The 25,017-nt window shown below is 39.1% G+C and overlaps 1 protein-coding gene across 6 annotated transcripts in view; it reads right to left on the reverse strand.

Annotated features, from left to right (window-relative positions):
• The window catches only part of atp11c (ATPase phospholipid transporting 11C), a 126,100-nt gene extending 101,375 nt beyond the window's left edge, over positions 1-24,725 (reverse strand). For all 6 annotated transcript variants that reach the window (XM_022684269.2, XM_022684268.2, XM_022684264.2 and 3 more), the window contains exon 1: positions 24,015-24,725. In XM_022684269.2, coding sequence (XP_022539990.2) covers positions 24,015-24,041 — 27 coding nt within the window. In that variant the 5' untranslated portion in view covers positions 24,042-24,725. The remainder of the gene's footprint in view (positions 1-24,014) is intronic.
• Positions 24,726-25,017: the final 292 nt, after the last annotated feature.

The following is a 25,017-nucleotide window of genomic DNA, read 5'->3' on the forward strand; positions in this document are numbered from 1 at the left end:
CTATTGCATGTTAACTAGTTAGACTAGTTATTCGTGCCATTATGGATGAATTAAACCTAAATTGCAATTAATTACATCAATTTAACAAGGATTACTATTGCATACAGTTGTGTGGCATGCACCTTTGTTAGCAGCTGTAAACCTCTTTCACTCATTTTCAAATGGTGCACATCAAAGTGCTTCCTCTACACTCTTGAGGAAAAACTGATGTATAGATATACATAAAAATATATTTACATTCATATTTACATAATTATATTTTAGTATTTCATACAAATAAAAATTAATACAGTAATCAGAATCAGAAAAAAAAAATCAGATAACAGAATTTGGTAAAAATAAAACAGATGATTTCATACAGCCCTAACCAAGACACAAGAGCAGGTGCTTCCTCTCTATTGCACAGCGTGTCTGTGACTAAACAAATGTGTTTTACTGCAATGTTAGTCTAGATGGAAACAGGGGTCCACGAGCACATAGTGGATTTTTTTTCGCCACCTGTTTTTTCTTAATCTTTGAAGTGTCTATTTTAAGATTCTGACAGGTAACAGGATGAAATAATGTCCCATGACATTTATTTTTAACCCTTTAATGCATCTATGCTAATTCTGAACGGGAAAAAAAATATGAAGAAAATGGCATAGCTCCTTGAGTTAACAACCTATACAGACAAATGAGCACACTTTTCCATACAATTCTGGGCCAAGGAATTTAACCGAATGGTTATTTTTAAGTTTTTTACACATTTTGACTTGATTTTGGGACAAAAATATAAAAAAAATGCAAAAAAATGTAAATTTGCCTGTATGTTTTCACATTACACTAAAATCATGTGCATTAAATATAAACATCTTGGGGTTTTTCTTAAACTTTGAAGTGTCTACTTTAAGATTATGACAAGTAACAGGACAAAAAATGTCCTGTGGGGCTTATTTTTAACCCTTTACTACACCTGTCCCAATTTCGAACCTGAAAAAAATATTAATTAATTGGCATAGCTCCTTAAGTTAACAACCTATACAGACAAATGAGCACACTTTTCCACACAATTCTGGGCCAAGGAATTTAATGGAATGGTTATTTTTAAGTTTTTTACACATTTTGACTTAATTCTAGGACAAAAATATCAAAAATTAGCAGAAAATGTTAATTTGCCTGTATGTTTTCACATTACACTAAAATCATGCGCATTAAATAAAAACATCCTGATATTTTTCTTAATCATTAAAGTGTCTTCTTTAAGATTCTGACAGGTAACAGGACAAAAAATGTCCTGTGGGGCTTATTTTTAACTTTTTACTACATCTATCCCAATGCCGAACCTGAAAAATAATCAAGAAATTGGCATAGCTCCTTGAGTTTACAACCTATACAGACAAATGAGCACACTTTTCCATACAATTCTGGGCCAAGGAATTCAATAAAATGGTTATTTTTAAGATTTTGACACATTTTGACTTAATTCTGGGACAAAGAGATAAAAAAAAATAGCAGAAAATGTTAAGGTCGCATGTAGGTTTTTACATTATACTAAAATCCTGTGCACTGGATAAAAACATTCTGAGATTTTTCTTAATCCTTGAAGTGTCTACTTTAAGATTCTGACAGGTAACAGGACAAAAAATGTCCCGTGGGGCTTATTTTTAACCCTTTACTACACCTATACAAAATCCGAACCTAAAAAAATATGTAGAAATTGGCATAGCTCCTTCAGCTAAAGCCCTATACAGTCAAATGAGCACACTTTTCCATACAATTATGGGCCAGTGAATTCCATAGAATGGTTATTTTGAAGTTTTTGACACACTTTGATTCAATTCTGGGACAAAAAGATAAAAAAAAATAGCAGAAAATGTTATGGTCGCCTGTATGTTTTTTTACATTATACATTATATTTACATTAAGAAAAGTCTACTTTTAGATCCTGACAGGTACTAGGATGAAAAATGTAATAAGCTGCAGAACTAATTGATGATAAAATCCAACAATGTACTAAAAATAAAGTATTAGTATAGTGTGGTACTAATAATTTTAATCCTCATTATCACCATTGAAGAGATCATAAAATCTCTGTCCCTCTGTCCCTTCCTCCTGAACATCTGTCCCCTCTACAATCAATCCTGTCTCTTCTGCTCTTGCAAAAATGTCAAGAGAAGGAGGGAAGATGGGGCAAACTGACCAGACCGGCTCCAACACCCCCTCTTCCATTGTCTTCTCCCAACCCGTGCCCTGATCGTAAGGGTTTGGCCTTTCAGATTTTGGCTGATCTGTCCTTTTTTAGCTGGAAACCCTGTAGTTTACTCTGTCTACTTTAAAACGTGCATCCAGGGCTCTGTTAACACCCACCATCTTTTGCAGCATCTTGGTTCTCACAGCATCAATGGAGGTCAGTTGGCTAATAGACATACATAACATTATCTCCTGCTGGAGCTCATTGCTGTCCTGCCACAATGTCGTTTTTTCTTTCATTTTAAAATGTCTAGTTGTGGTCTCTAGTATGAATGAATGACATGTGAGCCGTTTTTGTAAAAAAAAAAGTGCTCAGGTGTCTCTGTATAGCTCTTTTTTAATGGACTGTTTTAGGCGTGTGTCCAAAATGACCGGATTCCAGCTTTGCTCATGAATATTCATACATGCAAACAGAATGCAAATATCTCTCCTCTGATTGGCTAGGAGCACTGCGACGCCCCTCCACCGCTCTGCCGCTCACTGCCTCCCACCTCCTAACTGATGAGCGGTGATGTTGCGTCGCTTCAGCTCCGCCTCTGGGAGTTTCTCGAGCCAAGGTGGGCTGGTCTGTGAGTTTCTGCCTACGTAGGCAGAAAGATAATTCAAAATTCACCCGTTTTTCGGAGGGGGGGAGGGGGGATTTCTTTGCTTAGCTCCTGCAGACAATGGGGGCTGCAAAACAGTTTAATGTGCAGGTGTACACATTCAACTCGGAGAGACCTACTGTATTCCACAAAAAACAAGAAAAATCGGATTTTCGCGGAAGGTGAGCTTTAAGCTTTTCTGTATTTAGTAAACTATTACTGTTTTTTTTAATCAAATCTGAGTACAATGTAAAACTGTATTGAGATCAGAGACATTCACTAGCTCACTATGCAAGCCAGTTCCGTGGTCAAGAATCATGGTAAGGTTGACACTGCTGACATGGTAAAGGAGGTTCAGTAATGTGTCGGTGTTCAGGGTCCTCATCACACTGTACTTGTACCCCCACTTTACAGCTTGGTGGAGGTACAGGACAACACGGGTGTCTGTCTCCTCCTGGTTTGACTGCAGGGTGTGGATCTCTGAACCCTGAACCCTTAACAAAATGTATTTTTTTTTACACATACCTGTATATTGAAGACTCTACAATTCTAGCGTTCCATTCAAATGTTTTTATAGCATTTGGATATGTGATGACAGCTAATGTTAAGCACCGATAACTAAGGTCTGAGCCTTTTTCAACTTACTTACATTTGTTAAAGTTAGGCAATAGGATCTCATATACCCATACCACTGCCCTCACTTCTCTAGCCCAGATGCTGCCTCAGTGGTGGCCTTGATTGCTTTGTGTGCACACATTAGTGCTAGAAGACTTCACAAACTTCATGAAAGTTTCCAGCATCAATGGAGGTCAGTTGACCATGGACATACATAACATTATCTCCTGTTGGAGCTCATTGTTGACCTGCCACTATGTAAAGCTGGCTTAAAGCCATATCCATACAGATACCTAACATGGTTTGAGGCATTTCTTGCCAACATTGACCTCTCCCACCTACATCAAGCTAGGAGCTATCTCTAATCCCAGGGGCTCTCTCAGTACTGGACAAGATCATGGAGAAAACTTTCATGAAGTTTTCTGAAGTCTTCTGGCACTAATGTGTGCACACAAAGCAATCAAGGCCACCGTCTCCTTCAAGATAGAGATGAGGAGGTCACCTACCCTAAGGATGCACTCTTCATACTAGATGTCAATGCTCTTTTCCATATGATGACTAACCTTCAGCCAACATGTGGAGAGATTTGTATGCAGCTCTTAAACCATTTGATTCTCAAGCAGGACTTAATCTCCACAGATTGCTACCAGACAGACTCTGTTAAAGCCCAGGAGAGGGTCAGATGATTCTCCACTGAGAAAGTCATAATTGGTGGCCCATACACCCACAAATCTTGTGACTTTAAATGCTTTCTTAGTAATAAGGTAAATAAGAAGCAGCTATGTGATCTGCTTCTCAAGGTCTGGGGGAGCAATGAGGCAGCATCTGGGCTAGAGAAGTGAGGGCAGTGGTATGGGTATATGAGATCCAATTGCCTAACTTTAACAAATGTCCAAGTAAGTTGACTATAGTTATCGGTGCTTAACATTAGTCATCACATATCCAAATGCTATAAAAACATTTGAATGGAGTCTTCAATATACAGGTATGTGTAATTTTTTTTACATTTTGTTAAGGGTTCAGGGTTCAGAGATCCACGCCCTGCAGTCAAACCAGGAGACCCATGTTGTCCTGTACCTCCACCAAGCTGTAAAGTGGGGGTACAAGTCTAGTGTGATGAGGACCCTGAACACCAACACATTACTGAACCTCCTTTACCATGTCAGCAGTGTCAACCTTACCATGTTTCTTGACCACAGAACTGGCTTGCATAGTGAGCTAGTGAATGTCTCTGAGCTAGCTGGAGCTCTGGGATCTAAATACTGGAGCACTCTTCTGGGACACTATGCTGCACCAGTGTTCTTTTAAGAGCAAAGTCGAAGTAGCTCCCTTGAAGAAGCTGCAGCTTGGTACATTGTGGCAGGACAGCAATGAGCTCCAGCAGGAGATAATGTTATGTATGTCTATTAGCCAACTGACCTCCATTAATGCCGTGAGAACCAAGATGCTGCAAAAGATGGTGGGTGTTAACAGAGCCCTGGATGCAGGTTTTAAAGTAGACAGAGTAAACTACAGGGTTTCCAGCTAAAAAAGGACAGATCAGCCAAAATCTGAAAGGCCAAACCCTTACGATCAGGGCACGGGTTGGGAGAAGACAATGGAAGAGGGGGTGTTGGAGCCGGTCTGGTCAGTTTGCCCCATCTTCCCTCCTTCTCTTGACATTTTTGCAAGAGCAGAAGAGACAGGATTGATTGTAGAGGGGACAGATGTTCAGGAGGAAGGGACAGAGGGACAGAGATTTTATGATCTCTTCAATGGTGATAATGAGGATTAAAATTATTAGTACCACACTATACTAATACTTTATTTTTAGTACATTGTTGGATTTTATCATCAATTAGTTCTGCAGCTTATTACATTTTTCATCCTAGTACCTGTCAGGATCTAAAAGTAGACTTTTCTTAATGTAAATATAATGTATAATGTAAAAAAACATACAGGCGACCATAACATTTTCTGCTATTTTTTTTTTATCTTTTTGTCCCAGAATTGAATCAAAGTGTGTCAAAAACTTCAAAATAACCATTCTATGGAATTCATTGGCCCATAATTGTATGGAAAAGTGTGCTCATTTGACTGTATAGGGCTTTAGCTGAAGGAGCTATGCCAATTTCTACATATTTTTTTAGGTTCGGATTTTGTATAGGTGTAGTAAAGGGTTAAAAATAAGCCCCACGGGACATTTTTTGTCCTGTTACCTGTCAGAATCTTAAAGTAGACACTTCAAGGATTAAGAAAAATCTCAGAATGTTTTTATCCAGTGCACAGGATTTTAGTATAATGTAAAAACCTACATGCGACCTTAACATTTTCTGCTATTTTTTTTTATCTCTTTGTCCCAGAATTAAGTCAAAATGTGTCAAAATCTTAAAAATAACCATTTTATTGAATTCCTTGGCCCAGAATTGTATGGAAAAGTGTGCTCATTTGTCTGTATAGGTTGTAAACTCAAGGAGCTATGCCAATTTCTTGATTATTTTTCAGGTTCGGCATTGGGATAGATGTAGTAAAAAGTTAAAAATAAGCCCCACAGGACATTTTTTGTCCTGTTACCTGTCAGAATCTTAAAGAAGACACTTTAATGATTAAGAAAAATATCAGGATGTTTTTATTTAATGCGCATGATTTTAGTGTAATGTGAAAACATACAGGCAAATTAACATTTTCTGCTAATTTTTGATATTTTTGTCCTAGAATTAAGTCAAAATGTGTAAAAAACTTAAAAATAACCATTCCATTAAATTCCTTGGCCCAGAATTGTGTGGAAAAGTGTGCTCATTTGTCTGTATAGGTTGTTAACTTAAGGAGCTATGCCAATTAATTAATATTTTTTTCAGGTTCGAAATTGGGACAGGTGTAGTAAAGGGTTAAAAATAAGCCCCACAGGACATTTTTTGTCCTGTTACTTGTCATAATCTTAAAGTAGACACTTCAAAGTTTAAGAAAAACCCCAAGATGTTTATATTTAATGCACATGATTTTAGTGTAATGTGAAAACATACAGGCAAATTTACATTTTTTTGCATTTTTTTTATATTTTTGTCCCAAAATCAAGTCAAAATGTGTAAAAAACTTAAAAATAACCATTCGGTTAAATTCCTTGGCCCAGAATTGTATGGAAAAGTGTGCTCATTTGTCTGTATAGGTTGTTAACTCAAGGAGCTATGCCATTTTCTTCATATTTTTTTTCCCGTTCAGAATTAGCATAGATGCATTAAAGGGTTAAAAATAAATGTCATGGGACATTATTTCATCCTGTTACCTGTCAGAATCTTAAAATAGACACTTCAAAGATTAAGAAAAAACAGGTGGCGAAAAAAAATCCACTATGTGCTCGTGGACCCCTGTTTCCATCTAGACTATGTAGCTTTGATCCCACATGGAGAGAGAGGAAGAGAGAGATACAGAGAGACGCTGGAGCTGTTAGTGGGCCGATACGGTGCAAGATATTTCCCCCAAATGCTGACGACCCGAAAAAGAGCTGCATCAAGCTGCTCCACGGCTCCGCCGCTTCTGATGTCATTATCTTTTATTATGCAACCAGCAATGCTGCCTGTAATTACTGTTCAATTAATTATCCCAAGATGCATTTGAGGACTCATAAAGCAGTCAGCTCTGTCACAAAAGCAGTGATAAACAGGAAACGGATGAGTGCTGACTGCTGTCCTGTGTGAGCGTGGCCCGAGCCTCCACTCTGTATATTTAATCACAATCTTTGACTGTGAGCGCGAGTGCGTGCGAGTGCCTGTGAGAGGTGCTTGTGATGCTATTCCCATAAGCTGCAAGTATCATTCTGGGTGTAACAGTAAAAGAAATAGTGGCATCCAGCACTACGAAATGCCTCACCTCCCTCCCTTCACTCTAAACACACACACACACACACCATCATCATTCTTTTCACATCTCCATGCGAGTGCTCTCAGTGTATTGCCGGTGGCTGGAGGGTGACACAGGGAATCTCTGTATAAAGCTTTATAAATATATGGATGGCGGGGAACGCATTTTAAGCGCCGCTGGCCCGGTGACGATCAGCCGAGAGAGGAGGAGCGTTGTGAGGAGAATTTAAAATAAATGAGGACGCTGAATTATTAACCGCTACAAACTGAGAATTCAGCCTGTGCTTTTAGACGGGGATGGAAAAACTGCCACAAAAAGCCACGATGCACCCAATGCACCCTCAGATACACTCCCAGACCCCCCCCCCCCTTTAACATCATCATCATCATCACCATCATCGTCACAATCACCAACAATCCAACACCTGTCACAAAAATTACGTTATCCACTTACCCTACCCTAACATAGACATTACCTTAAATAATTTTTGCCAACTTATATATTGATATTTTTATCATTGTGTTTCCTTGCATGCTTGTTTTTATCAGAACTGTGTATTATTAAGAACTTGGCAATAGGGCTGAACGATACTGGAAAAATTTTACATTGCAAATGTTCTTTTTTGGACTATATATATAATGTGATATTAAACAAGGCAGGGCCCATGACGTCGCCAGACCCACCCCCACCCGCATGCTGTCTTGGGTCCAGACCAATCAAGAGCTGAGTAAGTGCTGAGCCTTTAAAACCCAAGTAAACAGCACAACAATAGTAATCAACCCTTTAATAAGGCATTTAAATGGCATTTTAAAAGGTATGTAAGAGCGTTTGTTTTTCTGGGATTAAAAGCGTGAATTCAGCTGTAACTGGAAATATCTAGCAAAACTGTGCTGAACAAACATGCACAGCTTTTTAAACGTGCTTGTAAACGCTCCCCCTACCCCTCACACTTATCAGGAAGCAGCAGCCTGTCACTCACACAGAAACAGAGACACCGCTGTGTATCTACTTCTTGTCTCAAGAATCAAAACATTGCAACATGACGTGTTTGATTTAAGTGACATCGCACATCCTTAAACAATATATCGTGCAGCCTTACTTAGTAAAACACTACATACAATAATGCACAGTGAAATGAGACCTTTAACTACATGACAATTAGACATCCTCCACCTAACAGCTAAGCTGCTATATCAGCAATAATTAACCTAGACATGAAGACCTGACACCTCACAGTAACATAAAAGAAAAATTGTAATCAGAACAGTGGGATGTAACAACAGAGTACAACATGATTATCCAGTGGGCGGGGTTTAATTACAACACTAAATGATCCACTGTCTGACCACAACCTTTATTTGCAAACTTATATTTAAAAATCTATATTGTTTTTGAAAATTTATATTCTTTTGCAAAAGTGTAATATTCCAATACTTTGATATACCAATATTTTCCTTACAAAATACTAAATATATAACAAATGCCAATATTTTATCTAGTTGCACATTACCAATGCACAGTGCATCCTTACACACAGAGTAGACTGAGACAAATGAAGAAAAACATATTTTTCTATACACTATTATTAGTTAAAAGTTAATTTTCCCTACAAACGGTGTAATTGCACTATTATGCTATTACACTATCATTATAGCAGTGGGATTAAGTGGTCTTAAAATGACAATAATAAACTCTAACCCTGCGTTCACACTGGAACGCGACGAGTCGCTTGTGTCGCCCAGCGTTTGTCGCTTGTGGGCGTGTCAAGCTCAACGCCCGCGTTTATCATGGTCCAGCCTCCGACAAGAAAAAAGGCACAAAAAAGGAATCACTTGGCCACTTTATTCTCCAGCTATAACTCCCAAACTTGCTGGACTCTTGTGCGTTTCTCAGATTTAACTGCGCTGGAAACGCAGCCGTTCCCACAGACTGATGTGTGTCCACCCCGTTCAACAGAAAGAACCGGGAAAGAAACTAGAAATTCAGAGAGCAGGAGCTTGAGGACGTCGAACCGCCTTGTTTGTGATTGGTCCAAAGAAAAGCTAGGAGCCAATCGGGTTAGAATGTCGCTTCACCGCGTCATAACTGTCATAACTGTCATAACTGCATAAAGTTGAGAAAAATTCATCTCCGTGTCGCTTGTCGCTTTGTCACTTGTCGCCTCTCGCGTGTCGCGGCGACAAATCGCGCCCTGCCATAGGAAATGAATGGTCGCCTGTCGCTTTCCAGTGTGAACGCAGGGTAAGGCAGCTGATCTGCTGAGCAAATGCAACCATGCTTTCTGTGATGATTACTTTATTGACTAATTGTACTCTCACTGACAAAAATAAAATAATAATGCCTCCCCCCAAGAGTTATGAGAGTTATATCTTCTACCACTTGCCTATAAAAAGGCTCTCGGAGGCTCTCAGAGACTCAGGAGGTAGTGTACCTCTTGGTGAGAAGTGATATACAGTTGGAAATGCCTCTACAATGCACTCAAAGACATTTGGCTCAAAATGCAGTTGTTTATCTCAGTCTTTACAATATATTGAGACAATATACTGTCTAAACAAATGGTATTGAGACAGGCCTAGGCCTTCATTACTCTTAACTTTCTAATTCACTGTTACAGCCAGTATTGCCAGCCGAATCCTCCATATCTGAATAATACAACAACAGGTACAGCTATATGTGCCATCGTGTTTGCGCACATGCTCAGTTTGCTGCTTTCCCCCTTATTTTTTCTCCCTCTATCCGTTATTCGGTGGGCTGGCTGGTGCGGATGAGCACGGCTGGCTGCATTTTCATTACGGGGAGCCGGCATGCGGCGAGAGAGAGATGAGAGAGAGAAAGAGGGGGAGTGAGAGTGCAAGAGAGAGAGAGACAAAGAAGTCAGCGTAAGCATTTCTGTCTGCCAGCCAGTTGAGGAAAGGTGGAGGGACAAGACAAATGGCGGCAAAGTGGAGAGCGGCGCTGATCAATACGTGGCTCTCTTGATGAAACAGAACTGATAAATCACAGAGTGCCGGGCAGAGTCCCGGGCCGAGTCCCGGCAGGCCTCGTTCGGGCGAGTGGCAGGCGCTTGGCCCCCTAACCTCACATCTACTCACCCCAGAGGCTGAGAAGCTACACACACACCAGCCCTGCCGCCCCTCAACACCACAACCATCATCATCAGTCTCACTGCAATGTCATCGGTCAACAGGTGGGCCAGGTCATTAGGGAGCCGGGGCACCGCTGTGGCATTCAGTTACACTATGCCAGGGGAGCGATTCGACATGTTAAAAGAGAGCTGTAGATCTTTTCAGACTGTTTAACCCTTTATCGTCTTCATCAACACTGTTAAAAGCAATGGAATATATCATTTCTGGAGGTTTAGTTTTATTTAGGGAAAAAAAGCCAATGTATTGCTATTTTAAAGCGATTTCCAAAATGGGATAACGGAGATAATGTAAGTCTTTACATAAAGAAGCTTCCAGAGTGAATCTCACCACATCTGCTTCTGTAAGAAACCTGTAAAGAACTCTGTAATATGCCAGTGATATTTCTAGTTTACACTTTTACGTAAAAGTACACAATAAACATTACATATAAAAGATATATGTAATGTTGATGGGGGCTGCTTACTATTTGTAAATATATATATATATGTATATATATATATATATATATATATATATATATATATATATATATATATATATATATATACATATATATATATATATATATATATAATTGCACATCAGTTTAAATGGTGCTGTTTGTTTACACACAAAAAACTGAATTTGTTATGTAATAAGTAAAAATCTAAATCGGAATAGTTAATGTACTTTTTAAATATTTTTTGTACCCGTCATATTTATATACTTAGAAGCAAAATACAGGTACCTCAACAAAGTCGATTAAATAGGTGTTTGTAGATATTTTGTGTGTATAGACATTTTGAAAGATCATTCAGACTTGAGCATCAGCATCAGATTCATGTAACCAACAAAACCACCAACAAATGGGGACGATATAGTGTCCCAGAAATAATCACGATAAATCTCAGCATATATATATCAATATTTTTTGTCATTTTAAGAACATTTCATGGCATTAAAATAATGATAAAAGCATACTAATACAGTTACATAGTTTAGGAGTATATTGTAAGAAAAAACAAATACAATTTACTAATTGTGAAAAATTGCAATTCTTGCCGTTCATAAAACATAAAGGGTCAGCAAAGAATTACTGCACACAAGTTCACATTGTACAATTATATCATATATAAACAATTTAAATATTTTTTTTTAACAAAGTTGGCATCCCATCTCATTCTCATTAATGGTCTCTCTTCAATAAGTAAAATTATTGAGGTGATATCCATATATTGTATGATAAGTCGATAATGTAATTATCGTGACAGACTGATTGGTGAGAGTGGAATAAGAGATGGAATAAATCAGGTTGGGTTTAATTCATACGTTTCTTTAATAAGAAGAATGACTCAAATGTGCTGTACTAAAGAACTGAGCAGGAGTTAAAGTGTTAAACTGCTGTAAAAGAGGAGAGAGGGTATGAAATGTTAAACATTACTGAGCAGAGATACCTGGGTAGAGCTTCGCTAGCTTTGTGTGGAACCCCGGGGCCACGGACAGTGCTGACCGTCTCACTTTCACTCTCTCACACTGCAGAAAGTTTCTGGCACCGCCGGCGCTCTCGCGACCAGAGGACAGAGCACCCGGACCCAGCTCCCACCACAAGCACAGCTACCACAGCTACCGCAGCTCTGCTCGGACCAGGCAGGGTCCTGTTTTTCCACACAGCTTGTGTTCCCATGTGTTATGAAAGCAAATAACCACAAAAAATTACTCAGGCTTTTCAAAAGAAGCCACCAACAATAATAATTGTTCCAAAAACAAAGCCTGAAGATATGCGCTCAGCAGCTGTGTTTAGATCATTAAACATGAACATGAAGCCGCTGAGCTGCGGTCAACTCTCCAACAGCTGATCTGCTGAGAGAATGCACCTAGCCCAGTCATAATAATACCACTACGGATTTATTTACACTCAATTACCAAAATAAAGAAATATAAATAAATAAAATAAAAGTAAATAATAACAATAGTACCCAGACTCCTGAAAAACTTGAAAAGCAAGCAAAAAAAGCAGTTATTTCTCAGGCAGATATTCAATAATTACAAACGTGGTCTGATTTGACACTAGGGGCCCTATTTTCAGGGTTCCTACACTTTTTAACCAATACATTTATGACTTTTCCATGACTTTTCCATGCCTTCAAGACACATGTTGATGACCATACGATTTTTAAAACATCAGTGCAGACAAGGACAATGAAACCAAAAACCAAATAAAAGTATAATCGAAATTGATCAAAGTAGATCTAAAATGAACCCGACACGCAATCTTCAATAATAAAATGAGAGCTCAATTGTGTAGGGCTAAATTATTGGCTTAAAATAGGAAACACAAATACTTGTAGACCAAATTTCCATGACTTTACAAAACTTTCTGGTATTTTTATTTTTTCCAAAACTTATCCAGGCCTGGAAATTGCTATTTCCATATTCCATGACTTGTCCAGGTTTTTCATAACTGTATGAACCCTGTATTTTAGTGATCTGTAGTGCACCAGTCAATTGAGGCTCGTGCAAATGGATTAGGGCATGGTGGTTTGTTTTAAGTATTTGTATTGTGAGGGCACAAAAAATACGTCTTGTGCAGCTTGAAATGTGCAAAAGGCTGATATGAATTCTCTTAATTAAATCAGGGGTGTGTTTTGGGCGTAACGTGACATAAACCATAAATCAGTGTGCCAGACGTCATTCCCTTTTAAGAGGCAGGTGAGCTCTGACTTTGGTGCGTTCGTATCTTAACAGCGCGGCACTTTTGTGTATCTCAGCAGAGGATACTGACCTGTGCGTTTATGCTGTGAAGATACACCAGCAGCTTATTTAAGGGGACAGCAGGGTTATTTTAATCTTTATTCTGTTTATTGTTAAGTTAAAAGTCAGGGTTGTGTTCTGGAGTGTGTGTATGTTTAACGAGAGGGGGTGTACGAGCGCTGGACACTATAGGACTCTGGACTCTGAGGATTGACTGTTGTCTAGGTTTAAATCAGTCAGTGGAGCACCTGTGTTTTTTTAGCCGCCAAAATGGAAACACACCAGAAATTTACCTGAACACACCTCACTTCCAGACCACCACACCCATCAGTGTAGATTTATTCCTGAACTCCGATTCTATTTTAACTTTGCAGGCACAAGGCATGAAAATAGGCTGTTGACGGGGTGTAAGACAGCAATGAGCATTAAGACGCGCCTTGCTAGAACTGTATTATAGGCAACACACTGCCATTACATATTGCTGGTGTGATGATCTTGAAGACCATAAAACAGTCAGTCAATCCCCCCTAGTACTGATTAAAAGGACAACAGGAACTCAACCGTCTTATCTTTAACCAGGCTTGAGGTTCCCAACAAGGTACTAGAGCCTCCCTTCAATTGTACACTTTTCCACAATAAAACCATGCTTTGGTTTTAACATAGTGGACACTTACATTAATGCAAACAATTAAAATTAAACATTCATTGCATTTTATATTGTTATTACACTATTATTATATCATCATAATTGCATTAGCAGTATGAAATGGTATTGTAATACGGTTTATGGCATTTATTTCAGGGGCAATATATCATGAATAAAAGGATTGTGGCAGGCCTGCAGGAGCCAAGAGACTCCTAATAGCTCTGAGCAGGACAACACCTTTTATTTTCATTTAGATGTTCTATTTTAAAATGCATCTCATCTGTTTGTTTGGACAGCAATAGCTTCATCCTAATGCATCAGACTGTGTGAAACAGCAGGCAGGTGAGAGATAAGATATACTGTAGGTGTGACCTTTTTTTTTTTTTACTTTTAAACAACGAGATCACACTGTTTCTGACCGCAACGCTGAGCCATGAACTAAATGCAGATAATGAGAAATGTGAAGATAAGAGGCCGATCTGTTAATCTGCAAACCTGTTTATATTAGAATGCTTTGTTAGTGACTGATTTAATAAATAAGTAAATTAGAACTTTCAACTAATTAAATCACATCATTTGCTGTGATTCATTGTGATTAATCACATTTTCCTTTGCAACACTTATGCAATTTTAATCATTGATATTTAAATGTAAAATAAAATAGTTAATGGAGGGAGGTTTTATTCATTATTTTTATTCACTTACTCAAATGTGTTTGTTTAATTGTATCTTTTTACCTTTAAACCCACATTTGTATCATCATTTGTGATCTATGTTTAGATGCATGTGTTTAGTTGATTTCCCCCCAAAAAAAGTCAAATCATCAATGTGAAATGTGAAAAATGAAGAAGAAAAGATTCTTCTTATATTTCAGATTGTTAAATGTTCTCTCTGGAGTAATGAAATAAAAAAAGGAAAAAATGAGTGTTAGTTATAAGATTTAATGCTTTTTTTTATTTCAGACCAAATTAAAACTAATCTACCTTCTGAAATGGACAAAAGCAACACGGTGGAACTATTTAAAAATATTTTAAACATTTTGTAAAGGAAGTTGTGTTAAAGTTTTAAGGTCTATTGTTTATATTCTCCAGCTGTTTTAAATTGTTTTATATAATATATACTCTTAACAGTACAGTAACTCACAAACCTTTATTAAGCCCTTTAAATTAAGAAATAAATTGAGAAGTTCTGACTATACAGTTTTTATGTTTCTTGTCGAGAATTAGAAAAAGGATGTGTGTGGTTGTGGATGTGTAGCTAAACTACAAGCATAAAACACACATCAGTTACGTGGCTTTATTTTCAGTTAGGAAAACCCACAACAAGGCCCACATACAACCTCATCAACCAAGCAGGGGAAAAAGGCTACAAGCCAAATATGCAGCACGGCATCGTGGGGGATCACCGCACACAGCAGTGCAGGCGAGTTGGGGAAACCCTGTGTGTGTGTGCGTGTTTGCGTAGTGCGGACTCCCTCAGCATAAACTCCAGCAGCAGGTTTTCTGAGGCCGGCAGCCACTGTCTGACCCGGCCTCACGCTAAGCCCAGCATGGCCCACCTCCACCAGAACCCTCAGCAGAGCAGCCGGCCGTGCTGTTCAGCAGCAGCAGCAACAGCAACAGCTGGGTCAAATACACCGAAGAGAAGAAGCAGCAGAGCTGGTCTGAGGAGTCTTACTGCATTCTGGCATGTCAACACAGGCATTTCCCTCAGCAGAGAGCCCAGACCTGAGCGGCGGGGGGAGAGGAGGCGGGGGAAGACTTGAAAGAGAGAAGGGGAAGCGTGCTGTAGCATTCTGACCAGCTTTCAAAGCCCCTACAAAAGGAGCGTATATCCTGCTGCTCAGAACCTGAGCGGCTATACCACAGGTATTAATAATAAATAATTAAACAACTAATACAAAGAGAGGAAATCCCAAAAAAGATGAGAAATTTGAAATTATTCCATCACATAACAAGAACTCAAACACTGCTTCCCCCACTGCCCTATAAATAGGATCTCAGATGTTAAATTTTAGAAATTGTACCTCTGTGTGAGAGATTGTTGACTGCTAACAATGAGAAATAAAAAAAATGCAAGACAATTTAGTTTCGCTGTGGGCCAGATATTTCCTAAGCCAAAAAAAAAATTGTTTTGGAAAATAAAGAAGAGTAATGGGATTGAGTGCTACAGACTAGTAGCTCTCCAGCCCAGAGGGTTGTTGAACCCAATTTCAGAACAGTTTATCTCAAAGCAGGTAAACCACAAAAAAAAGGAAACAATAAGTAAATAAACACACAGTTCCCCACATGGGATTGAACACGTGTCATCAGGGTCGTGGTCCAATAAACTACTGGTGCCCCAGCTAGTGCATTGGGACAACTGGGAAAAAAACTTAGAAGGAGATAAGGAGCCCAAGAACGGGCGGAAAAACGAGAACGGGCAGAAACTAAAGTCACGCCGAGCGCAACCTAAAGACAGGGGAGGAGGGGGAAAACAAAAGCTCTCCAGAGAAGCATTTTATTCTTTTTATTTTTCCATTATCGTTCACTACAATTCAAACAACCTCACAGGCCAGATGTTTGTTTGTCTGTCTGTCACGGGCCTGCGATACTGTATCGCACCACGATATTCGTTTTGCAATAGTGTACAGCCATGAACATATTTTAACAGGCGCCAAATTAAGTGTTTTTAGCAAAGCTGGCAATGTTCTGTTACGTTCTAATATATAAGCATTTACAGACCTCAATCACTCTCAACATCCTGCACTGCCCCTCAGATTGCACCCTCTGGTGACATCAAAATCAACCAGTGCTACAGGGCAAGAGACCTATAAGGCATGTGGTTTTAAACAGGTGCATTTTTGTTAATGGCTAGTGCCAGCCCTGAGAAACATACTACTGCTTTTATAAATTAGTTTAGATGTAAGGATTGGTGTCAGAAGTGGATCATTTTGTGTTGTGTTTAAACCCCGCCCACTAGATTGCATTGTTGTAATCTGTCGCTAGAGCCCACTGTTCTGATAAGACAAAAATATATATTTTTTTAAAAGATTATATTGCCTTGCTTGCAGTATCGCAATATTGAAAATTGAATTGTGATAGTGTAAAGCTGCTCCCCCCCCACTGCCCTACAAAAAGGTTAATACTGGGTAGTGTACTTCATGGCAATCATGTAGAGATTGGTGTCTACATGATTGACAAATACAATACTAGGAAACACAAAGAAAGAGTAAAAAGGAGAAATTGCTCAATCAATTGCACTCATCAAAAGCCACATCAAAAGAGTGGAGATGTCTCAGACACCTCCTACAAAAAGGCTCTCTTAGCACTTTTCCACCAGTGTGGCACTGTTCTGGTTCACAAACCCAATTTTGTACTGATTCACCGCGTTTCCACCGACAAAAGTAGGTTCTGGAACCAGGAAGGTTTGATCACAGTGGGAACCGAAGAGTATTAAAGAATCCATCATTCCATCTCTCTATCTATCTACTTTGGGGTGGTGTACCTCCTGGTGAGAGACTGCTGGACATGCCTCTAAGACACACACCAAGACATCTGGCCACAGCATCAGGAAGACAAAGTGGTGGGAGACTTTAAAGAGAGACAGGGAAGTGTGATGTTGCATTCTGACCAGCTTTCAAAGCCCTTAGAAAAAGAGCTTGCATCCTGTTGCTGAGCATCTGAGGTGCAATACCCCTGATTACGAAATAAATACATAAATATATGAATAAATAAATAAGGCATACAAAGGCAGGAAACCCAAAGAAAGGGAGGAGAAATGAGAAATAGCTCCACCACACATCAAAAGCCTGCAGTGGGGATTTTTTTTTGGTATAGGCCACTGTTAGTTAACAGAGTGTGGTGAACCCAAGCGCCTCCCTCTTCAGTTCTCCTCAGGGGTTCACTTCAAAAACCTGCAGAGCTCCACTGCACCAAACACTAACGCTTTGGGTTTAACCGTTTCAGACGAGATGAAAGAAGCTGAAGCGGGAAGCGGCGATCTGCTAAACAGACTACGAAATGTTAAACAACTTAAAAATATTTACAACAGTACGCTCCAGTATGAAGATCATTCAGAAAATCTGCACTGACTGAGAAAATGAGGAAACTGTTCCAGACCACCATCGTCTCGGCTGCTGCCTCCGAGCCTGTGAGCAATTTACCCAACACTTCTTACTTTACACCATTATTACCCAAAGAGAGGAAGCTTTTTAGAACTCTTTTATTTACGGCTAATTATTACATGCACTATGGATTAACCTGATGATTTCTTAAAAAAAAAAAAAAAAAAAAAAAAAAAAAACACAACATCAGTTATTGTTTGTGTAGAAAAAGCCTGAAAATAATAACTAAATAGTGGGATTCTCAGTTTGGTTGAAAATAAAATGACATACACCTCTGGAAAAAAATGAGACCACCTAAAAATGACGAGTTTCTTTGATTTTATCAAACTGAAAATCTTTGGAATATAATCAAGATGAAGCTGGATGATCAGAATCTGAACTGCTTTTGGATGACTTTATGCCACTGGTGCAAAAATATTAGCAGTGTGTAAGACTGGTGGAGGAGAACATGATGCCAAGACGCATGAAAACTGTGAATAAAAACCCGGGTTATTTCACCAAATATTTCTGAACTCTTAAAACTTTATGAATGTGAACTTTGTATTATTTTAGGTCTGAAAGCTCTGTGTCTTTTTTTTGTTATTTCAGCCATTTCTTATTTTCTGCAAATAAATGCTCTAAATGACAATATTTCTATTTGGAATTTGGGAGAAACGTTGTCTGTAGTTTATAGAATAAAAACAACAATGCTCAATTTACTCAAACATATAGCTATAAATAGAAATAATCAGAGAAATTGGCCTCTTTTTCCAGAGCTGTATTTAATCAGTGTTTCTTTAGTAATCTGAAAAGACTAACACTACTAACATTTTGTCTCCAAGTGAAAACATAACAATGCATATTGTTTAAATTTGAAATCAGGATTTTTTTTTTTTTGATAGCGTAATACAATCATCACGCAGCCCTAACAGGTAGTAATGACAACCTTTTCTTTTTTTACTGCAGTGTACCTAACAGCAGTATACTTCTGCAACCCTTATCACGGGTAAAGACAAGAAATGCTGATTTCTGTCTACGGGAGGATACGTTTCCCCATTTAGCCATAAAGAGAGGCTGGAAACTGCATGCTAACAGATTTGTGCGAGGCCTGCTCCTTCCTCACAGCACACCAGTGGCTTCAAGGGCTTGAAAGTACATCAAAGGCAGTCATGTGATTTCGCATTCCTGTCATTACGATCTCTAGAGCTCCTCTGTGCAGGGCCCCGGCCCCACTCTCCCAAAGCCGGCTCCACGGGCTTCAAGACTGCAGCTTTATTGGCAGACCACATCAGAGCCGGCTGAGGGCGGGATATTCTCTCTCAGCGCGGATCTGCTAGCCTGTAGCTCTTCTGTATTGTGGGAAGTTTTTAAAAAAGCGACACTAACTGGAGTGATCAACTCAGACGATGGAGTCGATGGAGTGATAAAGCCAGAATGGCTGCAGTAACGACAGTGCTCACCGTGCTCATTAACGAACCTGCGCAAACAAATATTGGGATACACAGCAAAATATGGGAGCTTACAGCAGGAGAGGCAGGGAGAATACGCTGACAGAGCTGATTATAAAAGAAAACTCGGAGAACAGATACATCTGCATAATGATTATACTGCTCTTCCTCTTTTACAGCTGGCATCAATACCACTCAGGCTGCTCTGTCTCAGGAGAATATACGGTCTAACAGGTTATAGTGTCTACAGGTTACAGGAGAGCAGTTTAATAGATATGCAGTAAACATGCTCAGAGAAGAAGTGAAACTATGTAGCAGTGGTACAGAGTGCATCATTTTATTCTGATACACTACACTTACATGCCAAAAACAACAAGTCATGAGAAGGCAGTGAGCATGAAGTGAAAACACCCAAACACCCACCTGTAGAAGCTTTTTGATTCAGTTTAATCTTGAAATAATATTAATCAATGAATTACTGGATTTTAAGCGAGCCCTGATAATGAGAGTCATATTGTTGGACATTAAATATAGAAATATCGATTGTGAACATTTAATTCCATAATTTACAGTGTCAATCCACAGTATGAGAATAGATTTTATCGCATCAAAAACCAAAAGCTTTTTAAGGCATATATGAGAATCATCTCTCATCATCTCTCTCCACCCTCAGCTCAAATTTGAAAAATGCTTAAAAAAAATGGGAGGGGTAGTTTGGGAGGGGCAGTGGGTGATGTATGGGTTTAGAGGCAGGCAGGAGGGAGAGCTGATTGGCAGAGCTGCAGCAGCACTAGAAGTGTGCCTCCGATAGCGTTGAAATGCAGATTGGGTTGGACGTCAGCAGCGTGGCGGGATTATTGATTGACTGATCTGCATATTGTGAGTGTCTGCGTACCCAGAAAAGTACTCGGACATATCATCCACACACATAGCACAGTTGAACCTTAGGGGTAGCAGCGCTGCAGAGGCAGAAATTACCACAATAAAATAGTTTTTTTAAAGGTTAGGAAATGTTTCTAAAAACGTTGTACTGAACAGGTATGTTTTATTACTTTAAATGAACACATTTTAGCTATTTTTGGAAAAAATATGATTTATGGCTTAGTGGCTCTTAAAAGAACCCTGACCTAACTATTAATTTCACAACCATGTAAAGAGAGTAATCTATCCTGATGATGTCCATCATCCACTACTGGTACATTTTCTCTGTGTGTCAAAACCTTGTAATAAATATATTATACATCATGAAAATGTCTTTAAATATCATGATACAATATTTTTTTCCATATCTCCCAGCTCTAGTATCCCATGTCTGTATGCTGTCTTTACATTACACAAGGTAATAGCAACCACAGTGGACTGTGCAGCGCAGTGGGTGGTTAGGATTGTGAAAGGCTTTGGGCAGCATCTGGCTAGAACTGTCCATGTTAACAGTCAAACAACTCTGGCAAATATCACAACAAGGCATTCAGTGCAGGAGTCCCATGTCCCTGTCCCATGACATTTGGGGGACATTTGTTAAAAAGGCCGCCCTATCTATAAGGTGCTGCGGGAAACCCTGTAAACACAGTCATAATGAGTGTATAACTCATCAATAACAATTATCAGGATTTGCTCTTGAAAATTTCAAGCTGAAGGTAAAATTTGCTCACCCTCTCAACTTTCCTAAATCTAACTCAATTATATATATATATATGCAAATAAGCACACAAACACACACATCCGCTTTTGGGTCACATTTACAGAAACAAACAAAAAAAAACATAAAAAAACTAAACATTATGCAGAATCTAAGCATGCAATAGTCTGTACAGTATGGGTGTGCCATATCATATCGTACACAATAATATCACCAACATTTTTTTATATCCTAAACGATATTATACCCTGAAACATCGTGCCATATCACTCACTAATTATCACATTAGGGTACTATTTTTTTTTTTTTTTTTTACTGTTTTTAGCAAAAGAAAAAAAATAAATCACACTTGTCTCATTTTCCATTTTATATCTACTAGAGACAGATTATATCTGTCCAGTATAATTTATGAATCATTAATTTAATAATTAATTTTGATGCAGTAGGGTATTCATAATTTTTGTAATTTTTTTATTTAGTGGACCGTCATATCACGCAGAGTATCGCTATCGCAAAAAATACCATGAAATATTGTGATATTATTTTAGGTCCATATCGCCCATCCCTTGTGTACAGTGTGTGTGTGTACTGACTGTAATGACCACTGACAGTACAGTACTGACCCGACAGCTGCTCTAAGGAAAAGTATTTAACAGAGCTGCATTAAGAAACCTGATAAAGTCCTCGTCTGAAGTGGTTTCGACGCCAGCCTAATGAGAGGCATTAGGAAATGAATTATCGGATTCAGGTTTAGCTTAGCTTGCAGGACCATGCTAAAGGTAGTGTTTGATTAACGCTAGCTGGACTGCAGCTCGCCGTCTGACGTGCGGAGACACTGTGCACTGCCAGGGCCAGCTTTTGCTCCCGACGTTAGTTAGCTCGGTTAGCTAACTTTAAGATTTACTCGATAAACTTGTTTATATTTATATAATATCTGCAGTGACGCAATAAAGTAATGAATCTGAGTCCAAAAATAGTTTTTTGGATGCAAAGGTAAAAGAAAATAAAAATTTTAAACAGATAAAAAAGGGTTGAGCTCTATGGCCAATGACTGAGCAAAGATTAACCATTTTTATGGTAAAAAGTAAAAACCCAGTAGAAAGTCCCAGTCTGCGGACTTCCATCTGAGCTCCCTATTGCTGGACTGTGAAAATTATTTATCCTATTCTACCAATCACCCACCAGCGGGGTATTCCTCATCTTGTGATATTTTCTGTCTATCTGACCTTCCAAAAGATATTATGTAAAAAGTACATTCGTCCCATGTTCGATCATCTTTGCTTAGTCATAAAAGAGTCGCAGAGACAAGTTGTAAAGCATGGTCTGTTCTTTTCAAGGACAGATAACAGCCTGACTGTAACTGTCTGTTCAGACCTGTAGAGAGATTAGTCTTAACACTGGATCAAGAAAAGATTTAATTACATTTCACAGCAAACTGGATACACCCTGCTTAAAGTACACACTCAATATACTAGGATACATGCTGATGATCAATAAATGAATGAATGTGAATAAACAAACAAAACAAAAAAAACTTTATCCCATTTGTAAAACACGGTGGTGGTAGTATCATGGTTTGGGCCTGTTTTGTTTTACATAGACCAGGATGGAATGTAAACATTTATGGAACAAGGAAATCAAAATTATTTTGTCACTCACAGATGGGTTTATTGTTATATTTTATCCTTTTCCAGATGGGTTTATTGTTATATTTTATCATTTTCCTCAATAAATATTATACACATAATCAGGCCATTTTTTCCTCATTTGTTTGACTTTGTTCTACTTAAAATTATTCAAAACTTTATGACCTAAATATAAAGAGAAAATTCTAAAGGGTTCATAAACTTCAAAGCCACAACATAAAACAGGAAGTTTATCTAACGTTACCCAAGATAAGCTATCTTAGATCACTATATTGATGGCAAACCATCTGCCTGTGTGACAGGACCTATTTCTGGGAGAGAGTTGCAACGATTAGTTGTTACAATTGATAATGTTGATTGTAAAAATGTGTTAACAGCAGAACTTCACTACACAAAGTGCTGGGGACAGAAACACAATGATTGAGGCTGTGACTAATCGACACAGGGCTGGGAGGTTATTTGAATTAATCTGATTAATCGAGGATCTCAGTATGATTAATCACCATGATTAATATTAAAGCTGCATGTAAGGTTTAAGTGGGCTGCTTAAAAAAACCCACACAAAAACTTGTGCCTCACTTTAAATGGTGAATTAATATTTAACCATTAATTTGTGGTTAGACTTTATCAACCCTATCAGAACATTTTTGTAACGTCTTCTTCTTTTTAAATTATAATTATTTATTTGTTTTTATTTTACTCCCACTATTACTAAATCTTGGTCTAGCATAATTATGTCTATTATTTCTATATTTCTATAACACTATGTATATTGCGTTTATATATATTATGTTTTACATTATTAGCAAACTTACTGTTTATACTGCTCATCTTCTCAATAAACAATAAGTTGTTCACAAAACAAGTTGTCATGTAGGTTAAGAGCAAAAAATCGAAATTGTAATCGAGAATCGCTGATACATTTGAAGAATAGTCACCAAAATAATGACTAAGTTAGCAAGTATGTTGCGTTAGTTAACCTAGCTAGCTAACTAGTTAGATAGTTAGCTAGCTCGCTAGTTAAGTTAGCTAAGCAACGGTATCTATAGTAACGCTAGTTAGCTAACCATACCTAGCTAACTGTTAACTAGCTAACCTAGCTAGTTTAGCTTTTACTATAAGCCTGGTACACAGCTAACCTAGTGAGGTAATTCACCACGCCAGCCACATTACAAAACACACACACACACACACACACACTGTTAGTTAGGTAACCTAGCTAACTAGTTAACTGACACTAATTTTACCCAGCTGGCTAACGTTAGCTAAGCAAGAGTTTCCATAGTGTGCTGTCTGATAACCAGTAACGTTAGCTGCTAACAACGTTAGTTAACTACATAATACAGTGCAGTCATTCAGCCGTGCAGCATGTGAGTGTGTGTGTTTGAGTGTGTGTGTCACGCTGCTTACCAGCAGATTGATCCTCCTCCGGAGCATATTTGACTCCTCTTCAGCTCTTTCCTCTTCACCTTTCTTTGGTACCTGAAGACACACCTTTAACCCCCCGCTTTCTCTCACCTGCTACACCTGAGGCAGCTGCGGGCTCCTCGAGCTTCTCGCGCGGTCAGTAACTTCGCATGTATGGCGGTAATTAAGCGCGTTAGCTAGGCTAGCTATCTATTTCCTACCCTGTTTCTCCGAGCTATATGAAACGCGGCGGTGAAGCTACATCGTCTCCATTCGGCTGCGCTTCTTCCCTCCCGGACCATTTGCATATTCTCCTCTCCGCTCCGTTCCTGCGGCGGCGGGTGGCGGGTGGCACGGCGCTGCTAGTGGCGGGGGCTCCCCGCGAGCGACGCGCCGGCGGCGGCAGTGGCGGCTGCTGCTGCTCCACTCAGCGGCATCCTGTGACTCTCTGCCCTGTTGCTGCTGTGGAGCTTCAGCTTCTAGAAGAAGGAGAAGGAGGTGGAGAAGAGAAGAGAAGAGAAGAGAAGAGAAGAGAAGAGAAGAGAAGGAAGAGGTGGAGAACCGAAAACAGCCCCGAACCACCGGGTTACCCCACACACCGAACCGCACACCGCCGGGGAGAGAGCTCAGTGAACCGGGGACTCATTAAAGGAGGATGCGCTAGTTTATATATCGCGTGCTGCTGCTGCTTCCTCCCTTTCTATCTCTCCCCACTTCACTCTGTCAAAAATTACTCCAGCCCCTCCCCTCCCTCCTCCGTGACGACACAAGCAAGACACAAGCCCCGCCCATGCACACTACATAAAATAGCGCGGGGTGTTCTGGGAAATGTAGTTATAGGTATAAGCTTGCAAATTCTGTCTATTATTTCCCCATTTCAAACTTAAAATAGTATGTTCCAGTGATAAGAAAATATAAGAATGCTGTTACCTGTTGTCCCATGTTGCACCATGGTTCCGGAGGAACGTAATTTCACTACACTGTGTACCTGTACTCAGATGTAATG

The sequence above is a fragment of the Astyanax mexicanus genome, chromosome 10 (genome assembly GCF_023375975.1).
Source record: "Astyanax mexicanus isolate ESR-SI-001 chromosome 10, AstMex3_surface, whole genome shotgun sequence".
NCBI classification, from domain to species: Eukaryota; Metazoa; Chordata; class Actinopteri; order Characiformes; family Acestrorhamphidae; genus Astyanax; species Astyanax mexicanus.